The sequence below is a fragment of the Ranitomeya imitator genome, chromosome 2, assembly GCF_032444005.1.
Source record: "Ranitomeya imitator isolate aRanImi1 chromosome 2, aRanImi1.pri, whole genome shotgun sequence".
Classification (NCBI taxonomy): Eukaryota; Metazoa; Chordata; class Amphibia; order Anura; family Dendrobatidae; genus Ranitomeya; species Ranitomeya imitator.
In genome coordinates this window covers 484,069,832-484,087,410 of record NC_091283.1, presented here as the reverse complement: position 1 = coordinate 484,087,410, position 17,579 = coordinate 484,069,832, and the positions used below count along the sequence as shown (strand labels likewise).

The 17,579-nt window shown below is 44.2% G+C and overlaps 1 protein-coding gene across 1 annotated transcript in view; it reads left to right on the top strand.

Moving 5' to 3' along the window:
* ACBD4 (acyl-CoA binding domain containing 4) overlaps nucleotides 1-3,148 on the top strand; it is a 72,457-nt gene extending 69,309 nt beyond the window's left edge. The window contains exon 11 of the mRNA XM_069751377.1: nucleotides 2,820-3,148. Within this exon, the coding sequence (XP_069607478.1) occupies nucleotides 2,820-2,927 (108 nt within the window). The 3' untranslated portion in view covers nucleotides 2,928-3,148. The remainder of the gene's footprint in view (nucleotides 1-2,819) is intronic.
* The last annotated feature ends 14,431 nt before the right edge of the window (nucleotides 3,149-17,579 follow it).

Here is a 17,579-nt window from a genome sequence, read left to right as displayed (position 1 = left end):
TGTCAGAAATTCCTGGGGCTCCTTCTAGATTCAGCTGACCAGATTTGTAAGCTGCCTGAGGATAAGAAATTCTCCATAGTTGATAAGGTATCCTTAGCAATAGAAAATCGTAGTATGTCACTCAGACAGAGCATGTCATTACTAGGTTCTCTGACATCGTGTATTCCTGCGGTCCAGTGGGCTCAGGCTCATACTAGGCTTCTACAAAAATTTATATTAGAGGAAGACATCAAGAATAGAGGCTGTCTGGATAGAACAGTTTATCTAACAACGGAAGTATTACACTCCCTTAAGTGGTGGTTAAATCAGAAAAACCTTTCAAGGGGGGTTCTCTGGGTAATTTCCCCCTCTAGTATAGTGACCACAGATGCTGGTCCTAAAGGCTGGGGGGCACATTTTAAGGATCAGTGGGTTCAGGATCTTTGGTCTAGTTCGGAACTGGATAGTTCTTCGAATGTCAAAGAGTTGAGGGCGATATATTATTCCCTACTTCACTTTCTTCCTCAGCTCAGCGGCTCTCACACAAGAGTGTTCTCCGACAACACCACGGCAGTAGCTTACTTAAACCATCAAGGAGGTACGCGGTCGGACAGACTCAGGGAGCTGGCATCAGACATCATGGAATTAGCCGAAGGTCATCTGCTATCACTATCAGCAGTTCACATCAGGGGCACAGACAACTTTCGTGCCGATTTTCTGAGCCGTCACACCCTCCATCAAGGGGAATGGATGCTAAACAGAAAAATTTTCAAAATGATAACAGCGCAATGGGGTGTTCCTCAAATAGACTTTGTTTGCCACAAGAGCCAACCGACAGGTCAGGGCGTTTGCCTCTCTAAACAGGGAGGACAAGCCGGACATACTCGATGCCCTCCAAGTACCCTGGACTTTCGACCTGGCATATGCTTTTCCTCCATGGAATCTACTACCTTTGGTAATAAGAAAAATAAGGGAAGAAGGAGCAAGAATTCTATTAATAGCCCCATTCTGGCCCAAAAGGCCATGGTTCTCATGGCTAATGGCGATGTCAGTGTCGGACCCGTGGATTCTGCCTCAATCCAAGGACCTGCTCTCTCAGGGTCCGTTCCTTCATCCTCAGGCAAAGGGCATGAATTTAACTGCATGGAGTTTGAAAGGCAGTTACTAAATCTCAGGGGGTTTTCTAGTGGGTTAATAGATACTCTTCTGAAGAGCAGAAAACCTTCAACTACCAGGATTTATGTTAGAATTTGGAGGAAATTCCTTCAATTCCATACTACACAACTTTCCGCTGATATTCCTATATTTCCAATATTGGAATTTCTACAAAAAGGTCTGGAATTAGGTCTTTCAGTAAGCACTCTGAAAGTACAGGTGTCAGCCTTAGGAGCTCTTTTTAATTTTGATGTAGCAGGTAATAAATGGATATCTCGGTTTATATCTGCCTGTGAGAGATCGAGACCAATTAGCATACCTCAGGTCCCTCAGTGGGATCTATCGATAGTCCTAAATGCATTGACTCAATCACCTTTTGAGCCTCTCCATGCAGCCTCACTAAAAAATATTTCTTTAAAAACGGTATTATTAGTGGCATTAGTTTCTGCCAGAAGAGTAAGTGATCTTCATGCTTTATCTATAGATCCTCCCTTTTTTGTGGTAACATCAGATAGGATACTTTTAAAAACAGATCCTTGTTATCTCCCTAAGGTGGCTTCTACCTTTCATAGATCCCAGGAGATCCTGTTACCTACCTTTTATGAGAACCACTCAACTCCAGAAGAAGAAAGACTTCACACCCTAGACGTAAAAAGGACTGTCTTAGCCTATTTAGAGAGAACTAGGGACTGGAGGAAGAGTAGGGCTCTCTTTGTGTCTTTTCAGGGTAAAACCAAGGGTGCCGGAGTCACAAAGAACACATTATCTCGCTGGATCAGAGAGGCAATAATCTTGGCGTATAAAGCTGGAGGGAAAGATCCTCCAATGCATGTGGGAGCGCACTCTACAAGAGCCTTGTCGACTTCCTGGGCAGAAAGGGCAAATGTGCCAATAGACCTTATATTTAAGGCTGCAACTTGGTCTTCACCGAATACCTTCTATAAGCATTATAGATTAGATCTATCCTCTGCTTCTGATCTAACTTTTGGTGTATCGGTCCTTGACTCAGTAAACCCACCCAGTCTATAGTCTCTGCAATTCTCTCTAGTGGGTGCTGTCGTGGCGAATAGAAAATACCGGATTACGTACCGGTAATGCTCTTTTATAGAGCCCACGACAGCACCCGTTCACATCCCTCCCTTTTCTGTATATAGTTGCACATGGTGCTTTTTTGGTGAGGTGTAAATATTAGAAGATATAGTATGAGGTTGTAAATATGTATATATATGTATATACCCGAACCTGTTAACTAAAACCTGGCGGCGGTTCCTCCTATTCTCTGTAAAACAACTGAGGAGCGAGGGGGGGCCGCCCCTTTTATCTCTCTGTAGGTTTCCTGTTCCTAGGGGCGGATCCCCTCTCTCTAGTGGGTGCTGTCGTGGGCTCTATAAAAGAGCATTACCGGTACGTAATCCGGTATTTTTTTTTTTATTTACAGAGAATGCTGTGTTGGATTTTTTCCCCCCATTTTTCGGAACATTGTATGATAAAGTGAATGGTGTCATTTAAAACCACAACTCATCATACAAAAAAAAATCAAAAATTCAACACAACAGATTTGGGGGAGGAGGTGTTTTTTTTTTTTTTTAAGAAAAATTTGATGTCTGTAGATGTCTTGTGAATGGTAGAACAGTTATAGCATGATATGTATTTTTCTAATATTACTGTTTTGTTTCATTTTCCAGAAAAGGCGACGTCCTGCACTGGCCAGGTCTCAGACATTTCTGTTCATAGTTGTCTGGCCATTTGTCGTGCACTGGCTGCTGCGCAGATTGTTCTGGAGGAAGAGATGACCTGTTGTTTTTGGCCCGTATTGTCCCCTGTACAGAACTATATCTGGAGTGGACAGAATGAATCAGACTTTCATCAGCCTGTTGTTTTCAAAAAGAGACAGCTGCTAAAAAAAAATCCAAGAAGCTCAGTGACTATTGTATGTCCAATAAGATAATCATTATTATTATTCTAATATTTCCTTGTTGATTTAAGAATTATATTCACCACTTTCTTGAATAATCTCCTTAATCCTGTCTGCTTCTTAGACCATCTTTAAGCTGGAGTCACACATAACGATATCGTTAACGATATCGTTGCAACGTCACACTTTTGGTGACGTAGCAATTATCCCGCTAACGATCTCGTTATGTGTGACAGCGACCAACGATCAGGCCCCTGCTGGGAGATCGTTGGTCATTGGGGAATGATCAGGACCATTTTTTGGTCGCTGATCACCCGCTGTCATCGCTGGATCGGCGTGTGTGACGCCGATCCAGCGATGTGTTCACTTGTAACCAGGGTAAATATTGGGTTACTAAGCGCAGGGCCGCGCTTAGTAACCCGATATTTACCCTGGTTACTATTGTAAAAAAAAAAAAAGTACATACTCGCATTCTGATGTCTGTCACGTCCCCCGGCGTCCACAGGGTTAAAACTGCTTTCGGCAGGAGCGCTGCTAATGCACGCGCTCCGGCCGAGAGCTTCCCTGCACTGACGGTGTCAGCGCCGGCCGTAAAGCAGAGCACAGCGGTGACATCACCGCTGTTACTGCCGGCGCTGACACAGTCAGTGCAGGGAAGCTCTCGGCAGCAGCGCGTGCATTAGCAGCGCTCTTGCCGAAAGCAGTTTTAACCCTGTGGACGCCGGCGGGGGACGTGACAGACATCAGAATGTATGTAGTTTTTTTTTTTTTACTTTTACAATGGTAACCAGGGTAAATATCGGGTTACTAAGCGCGGCCCTGCACTTAGTAACCCAATGTTTACCCTGGTTACCCGGGTGCTGCAGGGGGACTTCGGCATAGTTGAACACAGTTTCAACGATGCCGAAGTTGTTCCCCTGATCGTTGGTCGTTGGAGAGAGCTGTCTGTGTGACAGCTCCCCAGCGACCACACAATGACTTACCAACGATCACGGCCAGGTCGTATCGCTGGTCGTGATCGTTGGTAAGTTGTTTAGTGTAACTAAAGCTTTAGGCACAGCTGCCATTATTGTTGATAGACAAGAGTATACTCGTACATAGTCCTAAGGGAACGTAAGCAACAAAGGCACAAAACAAACAGAGTAACCAAGAGAAAGTTAAACAGCATGATATTACACATAGAGAATAGTAGAATCAGAGAGATTTTTCTTGGGCAGAGTTCGAGAGAGGTTTTGCATATGGATTGGACTGGTAGGCACAAGACAGGGCAGGAGAAGAGGCTCAGTAGTGGGGAAAGGCAGGAGAAGAGGCTACAGAAGTGTGCAAGCACAGGAGGGGAAGCCATAGAGGTGTGCAAGTAGAGGCCACAGAGAGTGCAAGGAAAGGAAAAGGGAAGGCTACGGAGAGTGCAAGGGCAGGAGGAGATGCTACAGGGGTGTCTAAAGGCAAGAGGTGAGGCCACAGAGAGTGCAAGGGTTTGAGTTGAAGCCACGGGGCATGCAAGGGTAGGGGGGAGATGCCACGGAGGAGGGGCGCAAGGGCAGGAGGAGATGCCACGGAGGAGAGATGCCAAGGAGGAGGGGTGCAAAGGCCGGAGGAGATGCCATGGAGGAGGGGTGCAAGGGCCGGAGGAGATGCCATGGAAGATGGGTGCAAGGACCGGAGGAGATGCCATGGAGGAGGGGTGCAAGGGCCGGAGGAGATGCCATGGAGGAGGTGTGCAAGGGCCGGAGGAGATGCCATGGAGGAGGTGTGCAAGGGCCGGAGGAGATGCCATGGAGGAGGTGTGCAAGGGCCGGAGGAGATGCCATGGAGGAGGGGTGCAAGGGCAGGAGGAGATGCCATGGAGGAAAAGTGCAAGGGCAGGAGGTGAAGCCACAGGGGCGTGCAAAAGGCAGGAGGAGAGGCCATAGAGGAGTGCAAGAACAACAAGGGAAAACAGGGAGGAGTGCAAGCACAAGAAGGAAAGCCATGAAGGGGAGGCTGCATAATAGCCCAGGGCTACAGTGTTGCAGGGACGTTTGTCAAGGTTCTAGCGCAAACTTGCCATTCTTGTATACCACTCGACACCGTGGGTCAGATATTGTATGGCTATATTCACATTTAGTGAAATCCTACCTTTTATCCTAGTAATTACACTCCCGCCTTTCTTCTCACGTTTAACACAGAGCTTCAGTAATAAAATGATTATACGACAGCCTTCTTCATGGATCTGTTTAGGGCACATTTGCCTGCCAGGCTTTATATATCTGTCCTATAGTTGTTATACTCCTTGGGTCAAATGTTCCAAGCACCATTTCTCCCGATCCTCCTCATACATATACATTGGCTTGGCAGAGCATGTATGTGTTCTGAATAGGGAAAGTGGAGTAACTCGATGTCAGACATCTTTGGCCATGATGTATCTTTCCTGGGAACAAAAGGGTTGGACATGCTGACAACAAACAGCCCATTCCTTCCTGCCATACACATCAGTGGGTACTGCCAACGTTATTCTAATGCGCATGGTCCCATATAAACTAGAACCAGGGATTGGTACAATACCAATGGTGGGGAGCTTGGCCTTTAGCTGTCAAGGTACGATCACACAAATACAGAACACAGAGACTACATATGTCTGAAGCTTCAAGACAAACCAATCCATTGCAAACGATCTCGCTTGACTTCTATTTCTTGAACATGCACTGGTGTGAGAATATGTATTATCAAATCTCCTATGCAATATATTTCCATCAATTAACATCCCACAGGATGTAATGCAGGGGTGTACAAACTTTCCTAGTCAGTGGGTGAAAAGGTTGGATTGTACAAAGGATCACAATAAAGTTTAAAGGGAATCAGAAAACAACCTTGTATTTAAATCCAGGTAACCTAATACTAGACAGAAGTCATCTGTACGGAACAGAAATTAGCAGTTTCATTATTATTACAGATAAAGTAGATAATGCAGGACCCACCATTTGTAAGTGATGTCACAGCTCACTTCAACCCACTTCCTGCACAGTGACTTTTGCCCAGATCAGAGCAAGAGTGTGCAAAGCAGTCATCAAAGCAAAAGGTGGCTACTTTGAAGAACCTAGAATATAAGACATATTTTCAGTTTCAAACTTTTTGTTAAGTATATAATTCCTCATGTGTTAATTCAGAGTTTTGATGCCTTCAGTTTGAATGTACAATTTTCATAGTCATGAAAATACAGAAAAATCTTTAAATGAGAAGGTGTGTCCAAACTTTTGTTCTCTACTGTATATGCAGTCTGATCTGTGGACGGCATGTTATAGCGAAGGAGAAGCTGAGCAGAATTATACATAGGTTTGCTAGGGGAAAAAAAATAAGTATGACTTGTGTTTCATTTATTGAAATCCTTGATATTTGTATGCATGAGTCCAGTTGGCAGTCCTACTAGTGATTGACAGCTAGCAGTCATAGAGGGAAGACTATCAATCATTGAGTAGCACTGCCCACTGGACTCGTATGCATACAAATATCAGGGATTTTAATAATATGCAAGTTTTAGTTAAACCTTTCCCACAAAAATCTCTATTAATCAGGTCAGATCCTTCTGCTCTATAGCTAGTTTCACACTAGCGTTTTGAGGAGCTGCGGAGGGCTGCGGACTTCCTCCGTGAAGCCCCGCCCTCGGCTGCATCTCCGCCGCTAGCTCTGCCTACTTCTGCATGCGGCCTGCATACCTATCTTTAACATTACGTACGCAGGTCGTGCCGCTGTATGCGGATGCTTCCGCATGCGTCGTTCTGCCGCATGCAGAAGTAGGCGGAGCTAGCAGTGGAGGTGCGGCCGAGGGCGGGGCTTCACGGAGGAAGTCCGCAGCTCCTCAAAACGCTAGTGTGAAACTAGCCTATAACATCCTGCCTGCAGATTAGATATCATTTTCCATAGGCTCCCTTTAAAAAATGCGTTACTCTTCTGCAAGGACTTTGAAGAGTTGGGGAAGAAAGTAAAGGAACTGGATGCACAGGTAGTTTTTTCTTCTATCCTTCCAGTAGACGGGCATGGCACCAGGAGATGGAACAGGATCCTTGATGCGAACAACTGGCTAAGACGATGGTGCAGACAACAAGGATTTGGATTCCTGGACCACAGTGTGAATTACTTGTACGATGGACTCCTCGCCAGAGACGGACTACACCTCAACAAACCTGGGAAACACACATTCGCCAGAAGACTTGCTACACTCATCAGGAGGGCATTAAACTAGAAGAAGAGGGGACGGGAAGAAAAACATTAGACTCGAACAAAGAAGACCCAGGAAAACATACTCAGAAGGGAGGTAAGAACATTTCTAAAACAATCCACAGCGAGGAGATTGGAACAAAACAAAATCCTCTAAACTGCATGCTCGCAAACGCCAGAAGCCTGACAAACAAGATGGAAGAACTAGAAGCAGAAATATCTACAGGTAACTTTGACATAGTGGGAATAACCGAGACATGGTTAGATGAAAGCTATGACTGGGCAGTTAACTTACAGGGTTACAGTCTGTTTAGAAAGGATCTTAAAAATCGGAGAGGAGGAGGGGTTTGTCTCTATGTAAAGTCTTGTCTAAAGTCCACTTTAAGGGAGGATATTAGCGAAGGGAATGAGGATGTCGAGTCCATATGGGTGAAAATTCATGGAGGGAAAAATGGTAACAAAATTCTCATTGGGGTCTGTTAAAAACCCCCAAATATAACAGAAATCATGGAAAGTCTACTTCTAAAGCAGATAGATGAAGCTGCAACCCATAATGAGGTCCTGGTTATGGGGGACTTTAACTACCCGGATATTAACTGGGAAACAGAAACCTGTGAAACCCATAAAGGCAACAGGTTTCTGCTAATAACCAAGAAAAATTATCTTTCACAATTGGTGCAGAATCCAACCAGAGGAGCAGCACTTTTAGACCTAATACTATCTAATAGACCTGACAGAATAACATCTGCAGGTGGTCGGGCATCTAGGAAATAGCGACCACAATATTGTACAGTTTCACCTGTCTTTCACTAGGGGGACTTGTCAGGGAGTCACAAAAACACTGAACTTTAGGAAGGCAAAGTTTGACCAGCTTAGAGATGCCCTTAATCTGGTAGACTGGGACAATATCCTCAGAAATAAGAATACAGATATTAAATGGAAAATGTTTAAGAACATCCTAAATAGGCACTGTAAGCGGTTTATACCTTGTGGGAATAAAAGCACTAGAAATAGGAAAAACCCAATGTGGCTAAACAAAGAAGTAAGACAGGCAATTAACAGTAAAAAGAAAGCATTTGCACTACTAAAGCAGGATGGCACCATTGAAGCTCTAAACAACTATAGGGAGAAAAATACTTTATCTAAAAAACTAATTAAAGCTGCCAAAAAGGAAACAGAGAAGCACATTGCTAAGGAGAGTAAAACTAATCCCAAACTGTTCTTCAACTATATCAATAGTAAAAGAATAAAAACTGAAAATGTAGGCCCCTTAAAAAATAGTGAGGAAAGAATGGTTGTAGATGACGAGGAAAAAGCTAACATATTAAACACCTTCTTCTCCACGGTATTCACGGTGGAAAATGAAATGCTAGGTGAAATCCCAAGAAACAATGAAAACCCTATATTAAGGGTCACCAATCTAACCCAAGAAGAGGTGCGAAACCGGCTAAATAAGATTAAAATAGATAAATCTCCGGGTCCGGATGGCATACAACCACGAGTACTAAGAGAACTAAGTAATGTAATAGATAAACCATTATTTCTTATTTTTAGGGACTCTATAGCGACGGGGTCTGTTCCGCAGGACTGGCGCATAGCAAATGTGGTGCCAATATTCAAAAAGGGCTCTAAAAGTGAACCTGGAAATTATAGACCAGTAAGTCTAACCTCTATTGGTAAAATATTTGAAGGGTTTCTGAGGGATGTTATTCTGGATTATCTCAATGAGAATAACTGTTTAACTCCATATCAGCATGGGTTTATGAGAAATCACTCCTGTCAAACCAATCTAATCAGTTTTTATGAAAAGGTAAGCTATAGGCTGGACAATGGTGAGTCATTGGACGTGTATATCTCGATTTTTCCAAAGCGTTTGATACCGTGCCGCACAAGAGGTTGGTACACAAAATGAGAATGCTTGGTCTGGGGGAAAATGTGTGTAAATGGGTTAGTAATTGGCTTAGTGATAGAAAGCGGAGGGTGGTTATAAATGGTATAGTCTCTTAACTGGGTCGCTGTGACCAGTGGGGTACCGCAGGGGTCGGTATTGGGACCTGTTCTCTTCAACATATTCATTAATGATCTGGTAGACGGTTTACACAGTAAAATATCGATATTTGCAGATGATACAAAACTATGTAAAGCAGTTAATACAAGAGAAGATAGTATTCTGCTACAGATGGATCTGGATAGGTTAGAAACTTGGGCTGAAAGGTGGCAGATGAGGTTTAACAATGATAAATGTAAGGTTATACACATGGGAAGAAGCAATCAATATCACCATTACACACTGAACGGGAAACCACTTGGTAAATCTGACAGGGAGAAGGACTTGGCGATCCTAGTTAATGATAAACTTACCTGGAGCAGCCAGTGCCAGGCAGCAGCTGCCAAGGCAAACAGGATCATGGGGTGCATTAACCCCTTCATGACCCAGCCTATTTTGACCTTCAAGACCTTGCCGTTTTTTGCAATTCTGACCAGTGTCCCTTTATGAGGTAATAACTCAGGAACGCTTCAATGGATCCTAGCGGTTCTGAGATTGTTTTTTCGTGACATATTGGGCTTCGTGTTAGTGGTAAATTTAGGTCAATAAATTCTGTGTTTATTTGTGATAAAAATCGGAAATTTGGCGAAAATTTTGAAAATTTCGCAATTTTCACATTTTGAATTTTTATTCTGTTAAATCAGAGAGTTTTGTGACACAAAATAGTTAATAAATAACATTTCCCACACGTCTACTTTACATCAGCACAATTTTGGAAACAAAATTTTTTTTTGCTAGGAAGTTATAAGGGTTAAAATTTGACCAGTGATTTCTCATTTTTACAACGAAATTTACAAAACCATTTTTTTGAGGGACCACCTCACATTTGAAGTCAGTTTGAGGGGTCTATATGGCTGAAAATACCCAAAAGTGACACCATTCTAAAAACTGCACCCCTCAAGGTGCACAAAACCACATTCAAGAAGTTTATTAACCCTTCAGGTGCTTCACAGCAGCAGAAGCAACATGGAAGGAAAAAATGAACATTTAACTTTTTAGTCACAAAAATGATTTTTCAGCAACAATTTTTGTATTTTCCCAATGGTAAAAGGAGAAACTGAACAACGAAAGTTGTTGTCCAATTTGTCCTGAGTACGCTGATACCTCATATGTGGGGGTAAACCACTGTTTGGGCGCACGGCAGGGCTTGGAAGGGAAGAAGCGCCATTTGACTTTTTGAATGAAAAATTGGCTGCACTCTTTAGCGGACACCATGTCACGTTTGGAGAGACCCTGTGTGCCTAAACATTGGAGCTCCCCCACAAGTGACCCCATTTTGGAAACTAGACGCCCCAAGGAACTTATCTAGATGCATAGTGAGCCCTTTAAACCCCCAGGTGCTTCACAAATTGATCCGTAAAAATGAAAAAGTACTTTTTTTTTTTCACAAAAAAATTATTTTAGCCTCAATTTTTTTTCATTTTCACATGGACAACAGGATAAAATGGATCCTAAAATTTGTTGGGCAATTTCTCCTGAGTACACCGATACCTCACATGTGGGGGTAAACCACTGTTTGGGCACATGGTAAGGCTCGGAAGGGAAGGAGCGCCATTTGACTTTTTGAATGAAAAATTATCTCCATCGTTAGCGGACACCATGTCGCGTTTGGAGAGACCCTGTGTGCCTAAACATTGGAGCTCCCCCACAAGTGACCCCATTTTGGAAACTGGACCCCCCCCAAGGAACTTATCTAGATGCCTAGTGAGCCCTTTAAACCCCCAGGTGCTTCACAAATTGATCCGTAAAAATGAAAAAGTACTTTTTTCACAAAAAATTTCTTTTCGCCTCAATTTTTTCATTTTCACATGGGCAATAGGATAAAATGGATCTTAAAATTTGTTGAGCAATTTCTCCCGAGTACGCCGATACCTCATATGTGGGGGTAAACCACTGTTTGGGCACACGGCAGGGCTCGGAAGGGAAGGCGCGCCTTTTGACTTTTTGAATGGAAAATTTGCTCCAATTGTTAGCGGACACCATGTCGCGTTTGGAGAGCCCCTGTGTGCCTAAACATTGGAGCTCCCCCACAAGTGACCCCATTTTGGAAACTAGACCCCCCAAGGAACTTACCTAGATGCATACTGAGCACTTTAAACCCCCAGGTGCTTCACAGAAGTTTATAATGCAGAGCCATGAAAATCAAAAATAATTTTTCTTTTCTCAAAAATGATTTTTTAGCCTGGAATTTCCTATTTTGCCAATGGTAGTAGGAGAAATTGGACCACAAATGTTGTTGTCCAGTTTGTCCTGAGTACGCAGATACCCCATATGTGGGGGTAAACCACTGTTTGGGCGCACGGCAGGGCTCAGAAGGGAAGGCACGCCATTTGGCTTTTTAAATGGAAAATTAGCTCCAATCATTAGCGGACACCATGTCGCGTTTGGAGAGCCCCTGTGTGCCTAAACATTGGGGATCCCCCACAAATGACCCCATTTTGGAAACTAGACCCCCAAAGGAACTAATCTAGATGTGTGGTGAGCACTTTGAACCCTCAAGTGCTTCACATAAGTTTATAACGCAGAGCCATGAAAAAAAAAATTCTTTTCTCAAAAATGATTTTTTAGCCCGCAATTTTTTATTTTCCCACGGGTAACAGGAGAAATTTGACCCCAAAAGTTGTTGTCCAGTTTCTCCTGAGTACGCTGATACCCCATATGTGGGGGTAAACCACTGTTTAGTCACATGCTGGGGCTCGGAAGTGAAGTAGTGACTTTTGAAATGCAGACTTTGATGGAATGGTCTGTGGGCGTCACGTTGCGTTTGCAGAGCCCCTGGTGTGCCTAAACAGTAGAAACCCCCCACAAGTGACCCAATTTTGGAAACTAGACCCCCAAAGGAACTTATCCAGATATGTGGTGAGCACTTTCAACCCCCAAGTGCTTTACAGAAGTTTATAACGCAGAGCCGTGAAAATAATAAATACGTTTTCTTTCCTTAAAAATAATTTTTTAGCCCAGAATTTTTTATTTTCCCAAGGGTTACAGGAGAAATTAGACCCCAAAAGTTGTTGTCCAGTTTCTCCTGAGTACGCTGATACCCCATGTGTGGGGGTAAACCACTGTTTGGGCACACGTCGGGGCTCAGAAGGGAAGTAGTGACTTTTGAAATGCAGACTTTGATGGAATGGTCTGCGGACGTCTTGTTGCGTTTGCAGAGCCCCTGGTGTGCCTAAACAGTAGAAACCCCCCACAAGTGACCTCATTTTGGAAACTAGACCCCCCAAGGAACTTATCTAGATATGTGGTGAGCACTTTGAACCCCCAAGTGCTTCACAGACGTTTACAACGCAGAGCCGTGAAAATAAAAAATCATTTTTCTTTCCTCAAAAATAATGTTTTAGCAAGCATTTTTTTATTTTCACAAGGGCAAAAGGAGAAATTGGACCCCAGTAATTGTTGCGCAGTTTGTCCTGAGTATGCTGGTACCCCATATGTGGGGGTAAACCACTGTTTGGGCGCACGTCGGGGCTCGGAAGTGAGGGAGCACCATTTGACCTTTTGAATACAAGATTGGCTGGAATCAATGGTGGCGCCATGTTGCGTTTGGAGACCCCTGATGTGCCTAAACAGTGGAAACCCCTCAATTCTAACTCCAACACACCCCTAACCCTTATCCCAACTGTAGCCGTAACCCTAATCACAACCCTAACCCCAACACACCCCTAACCACAACCCTAACCCCAACACAACCCTAACCACAACCCTAATTCCAACCCTAACCCTAAGGCTATGTGCCAACGTTGCGGATTCGTATGAGATTTTTCAGCACCATTTTTGAAAAATCCGCGGGTAAAAGGCACTGCGTTTTACCTGCGGATTTACCACGGATTGCCAGTGTTTTTTGTGCGGATTTCACCTGCGGATTCCTATTGAGGAACAGGTGTAAAACGCTGCGGAATCCGCACAAAGAATTGACATGCTGCGGAAAATACAGCGCAGCGTTTCCGCGTGGTATTTTCTGCACCATGGGCACAGCGGATTTGGTTTTCCATAGGTTTACTTGGTACTGTAAACCTGATGGAACACTGCTGCGAATCCGCAGCGGCCAATCCGCTGCGGATCCGCAACCAAATCTGCACCGTGTGCACATAGCCTAATTCTAAAGGTATGTGCACATGCTGCGAAAAACGCTGCGGATCCGCTGCAGTTTCCCATGAGTTTACAGTTCAATGTAAACCTATGGGAAACAAAAATCGCTGTACACATGCTGCAGAAAAACTGCACGGAAACGCAGCGGTTTACATTCCGCAGCATGTCACTTCTTTCTGCGGATTCTGCAGCGGTTTTACAACTGCTCCAATAGAAAATCGCAGTTGTAAAACCGCAGTGAAATGCGCAGAAAAACCGCGGTAAATCTGCGATAAATCCACAGCGGTTTAGCCCTGCGGATTTATCAAATCCTCTGCGGAAAAATCCGCAGAGGACCAGAATACGTGTGCACATTCCTAACCCTAACCCTACCCCTAACCCTATCCCTAACCCTAACCCTAGTTCTTACCCCAACATTAGTGGAACAAAAAAAAAAATTCTTTATTTTTTTTTATTGTCCCTACCTATGGGGGTGACAAAGGGGGGGGGGGGGTCATTTACTATTTTTTTTAATTTTGATCACTGAGATAGGTTATATCTCAGTGATCAAAACTCACTTTGGAACGAATCGGCCTGCCGGCAGATTCGGCGGGCGCACTGCACATGCGCCCGCCATTTTGGAAGATGGCGGCGCCCAGGAAAGAAGACGGACGGACCCCGGGAGGCTAGGTAAGTATAAGGGGGGGAGATCAGGGCACGGGGGGGGGGGGGGCGTCGGAACACGGGGTGGGTGGATCGGAACACGGGGTGGGGGATGGGAGCACGGGGTGGGGGATCGCTGTGCGGGGGGGTGGATCGGAGCACGGGGGGGGATCGCTGTGCGGAGGGGGTGATCGGAGTGCGGGGGGGTTTGATTGGAGCACGGGGGGTGTGATTGGAGCACGGGGGGAGCGGACAGGAGGACGGGGGAGCAGAACACAGGACGGAGGGGAACGGACCACAGATCAGGGGGCTGGGGGGGCGATCGGTGGGGTGGGGTGGGTGCACATAAGTGTTTCCAGCCATGGCCGATGATATTGCAGCATCGGCCATGGCTGGATTGTAATATTTCACCAGTTTTTTAGGTGAAATATTACAAATCGCTCTGATTGGCAGTTTCACTTTCAACAGCCAATCAGAGCGATCGTAGCCACGGGGGGGTGAAGCCACCCCCCCGGGCTAAACTACCACTCCCCCTGTCCCTGCAGGCCGGGTGAAATGGGAGTTAACCCTTTCACCCGATCTGCAGGGACGCGATCTTTCTGTGACACAGCATATGCGTCACAGGTCGGATTGGCACCGACTTTCATGACGCATACGCTGTGTCACAGGTCGGGAAGGGGTTAAAAGAGGTCTGGATACACATGATGAGAGCATTATACTGCCTCTGTACAAATCCCTAGTTAGACCGCACATGGAGTACTGTGTCCAGTTTTGGGCACCGGTGCTCAGGAAGGATATAATGGAACTAGAGAGAGTACAAAGGAGGGCAACAAAATTAATAAAGGGGATGGGAGAACTGCAATACCTAGATAGATTAGCGAAATTAGGATTATTTAGTCTAGAAAAAAGACGACTGAGGGGCGATCTAATAACCATGTATAAGTATATAAGGGGACAATACAAATATCTCACTGAGGATTTGTTTATACCAAGGAAGGTGACGGGCACAAGGGGGCATTCTTTGCGTCTGGAGGAGAGGAGGTTTTTCCACCAACATAGAAGAGGATTCTTTACTGTTAGGGCAGTGAGAATCTGGAATTGCTTGCCTGAGGAGGTGGTGATGGCGAACTCAGTCGAGGGGTTCAAGAGAGGCCTGGATGTCTTCCTGGAGCAGAACAATTATTAGGTTCTGTAGAAGGACGTAAATCTGGGGATTTATTATGATGGAATATAGGCTGAACTGGATGGACAAATGTCTTTTTTCGGCCTTACTAACTATGTTACTATGTTACACCGGCTGTGTCTGACAGTATTGATGTGAGCTGTAATGCCAGACATTTCCCGTGAACAGGAGGAGCGCTGTTTCCAGTCTTGTACAAGGCTCACAAGATTACAATAAGAGTCGTCTATAGTTTTTCAAACTCGGTTGACTATTTTGGAGAGATCACGTCACTTATATGTGCTGAGATAGGACAGGATCGTATTCAGGAGTTTCATATATACAAAACAAAGCTATGTCAGTGAAGCGTATGTAAGTTATGTAACAGGTAGCACTTATACTATCCTGGAAAAAAAAGTGTTCCCACCACTGCCTAAGATGTTTGCTGAAACCTGAATGCCCTGCAGTAAGGATATAGGGCACATTTCACCAGCACAAGATAAGAATTAAAGGGACTTCTGTGTTACACTGGAAAAAGCCAGCCTCTTCATCCCTCCCAATAATGTGATCTTGTCCCTCAAGGTCCCACCTGGTTTGCAGGCCTCCTGGTTTGCTTACAACTGAACTTTGCAGGACTTTGTGCCCCATTTACATTCAATTGTGAATGCAATGTTTATATTTGTGGTCACTATGGGGAACACAACTGTCACTGGTGGTGATACAGTCATGGCCAAAAGTATTGACACCCCTGCAATTCTGTCAGATAATACTCAGTTTCTTCCTAAAAATGATTGCAAACACAAATTCTTTGGTATTATTATCTTCATTTAATTTGTCTTAAATGAAAATACACAAAAAGAATTGTCCTAAAGCCAAATTGGATATAATTCCACACCAAACATAAAAAAGGGGGTGGACAAAAGTATTAGCACTGTTCGAAAAATCATGTGATGCTTCTCTAATTAGTGTAATTAACAGCACCTGTAACTTACCTGTGGCACCTATCAGGTGTTAGCAATAACTAAATCTCACTTGCAGCCAGTTGACATGGATTAAAGTTGACTCAACCTCTGTCCTTGTGTGTACCACATTGAGCATAGAGAAAAGAAAGAAGACCAAAGAACTGTCTGAGGACTTGAGAAACAAAATTGTGAGGAAGCATGAGCAATCTAAAGGCTACAAGTTCGTCTCCAAAGACCTGAATGTTCCTGTGTCTACCGTGCGCAGTGTCATCAAGCAGTTTAAAGCCCATGGCACTGTGACTAACCTCCCTAGATGTGGACGGAAAAGAAAAATTGACAAGAGATTTCAACGCAAGATTGTGCGGATGTTGGATAAAGAACCTCAACTAACATCCAAACAAGTTCAAGCTGCCCTGCAGTCCGAGGGTGCAACAGTGTCAACCCCTAATATCGGTCAGCGTCTGAATGAAAAGGGACTGTATGATAGGAGACCCAAGAAGACCCCACTTCTTACGCTGAGACATAAAAAAGCCAGGCTGGAGTTTGCCAAAACTTGCCTGAAAAAGCCTAAAACGTTTTAGAAGAATGTTCTCTGGTCAGATGAGACAAAAGTAGAGCTTTTTGGGCAAAGGCATCAACATAGAGTTTACATGAGAAAAAAAGAGGCATTCAAAGAAAAGAACACGGTCCCTACAGTCAAACATGGCAGAGGTTCCCTGATGTTTTGGGGTTGCTTTGCTGCCTCTGGCACTGGACTGCTTGACCGTGTGCATGGCATTATGAAGTCTGAAGACTACCAACAAATTTTGCAGCATAATGTAGGGCCCAGTATGAGAAAGCTGGGTCTCCCTCAGAGGTCATGGGTCTTCCAGCAGGACAATGACCCAAAACACACTTCAAAAAGCACTAGAAAATGGTTTGAGAGAAAGCATTGGAGACTTCTAAGGTGGCCAGCAATGAGTCCAGACCTGAATCCCATAGAAAACCTGTGGAGAGATCTAAAAATAGGCAGTTTGGAGAAGGCACCCTTCAAATATCAGGGACCTGGAGCAGTTTGCCAAAGAAGAATGGTCTAAAATTCCAGCAGAGCATTGTAAGAAACTCATTGATGGTTACCGGAAGCGGTTGGTCGCAGTTATTTTGGCTAAAGGTTGTGCAACCAAGTATTAGGCTGAGGATGCCAATACTTTTGTCTGGCCCATTTTTGGAGTTTTGTGTGAAATGATCAATGTTTTGCTTTTTGCTTCATTCTCTTTTGTGTTTTTTCATTTAAGACAAATTAAATGAAGATAATAATACCAAAGAATGTGTTTGCAATCATTTTTAGGAAGAAACTGAGTATTATCTGACAGAATTTGCAGGGATGTCAATACTTTTGGCCATGACTGTGTGTGTATGTGTGTGTGTATATGTGTGTGTGTATATATATATATA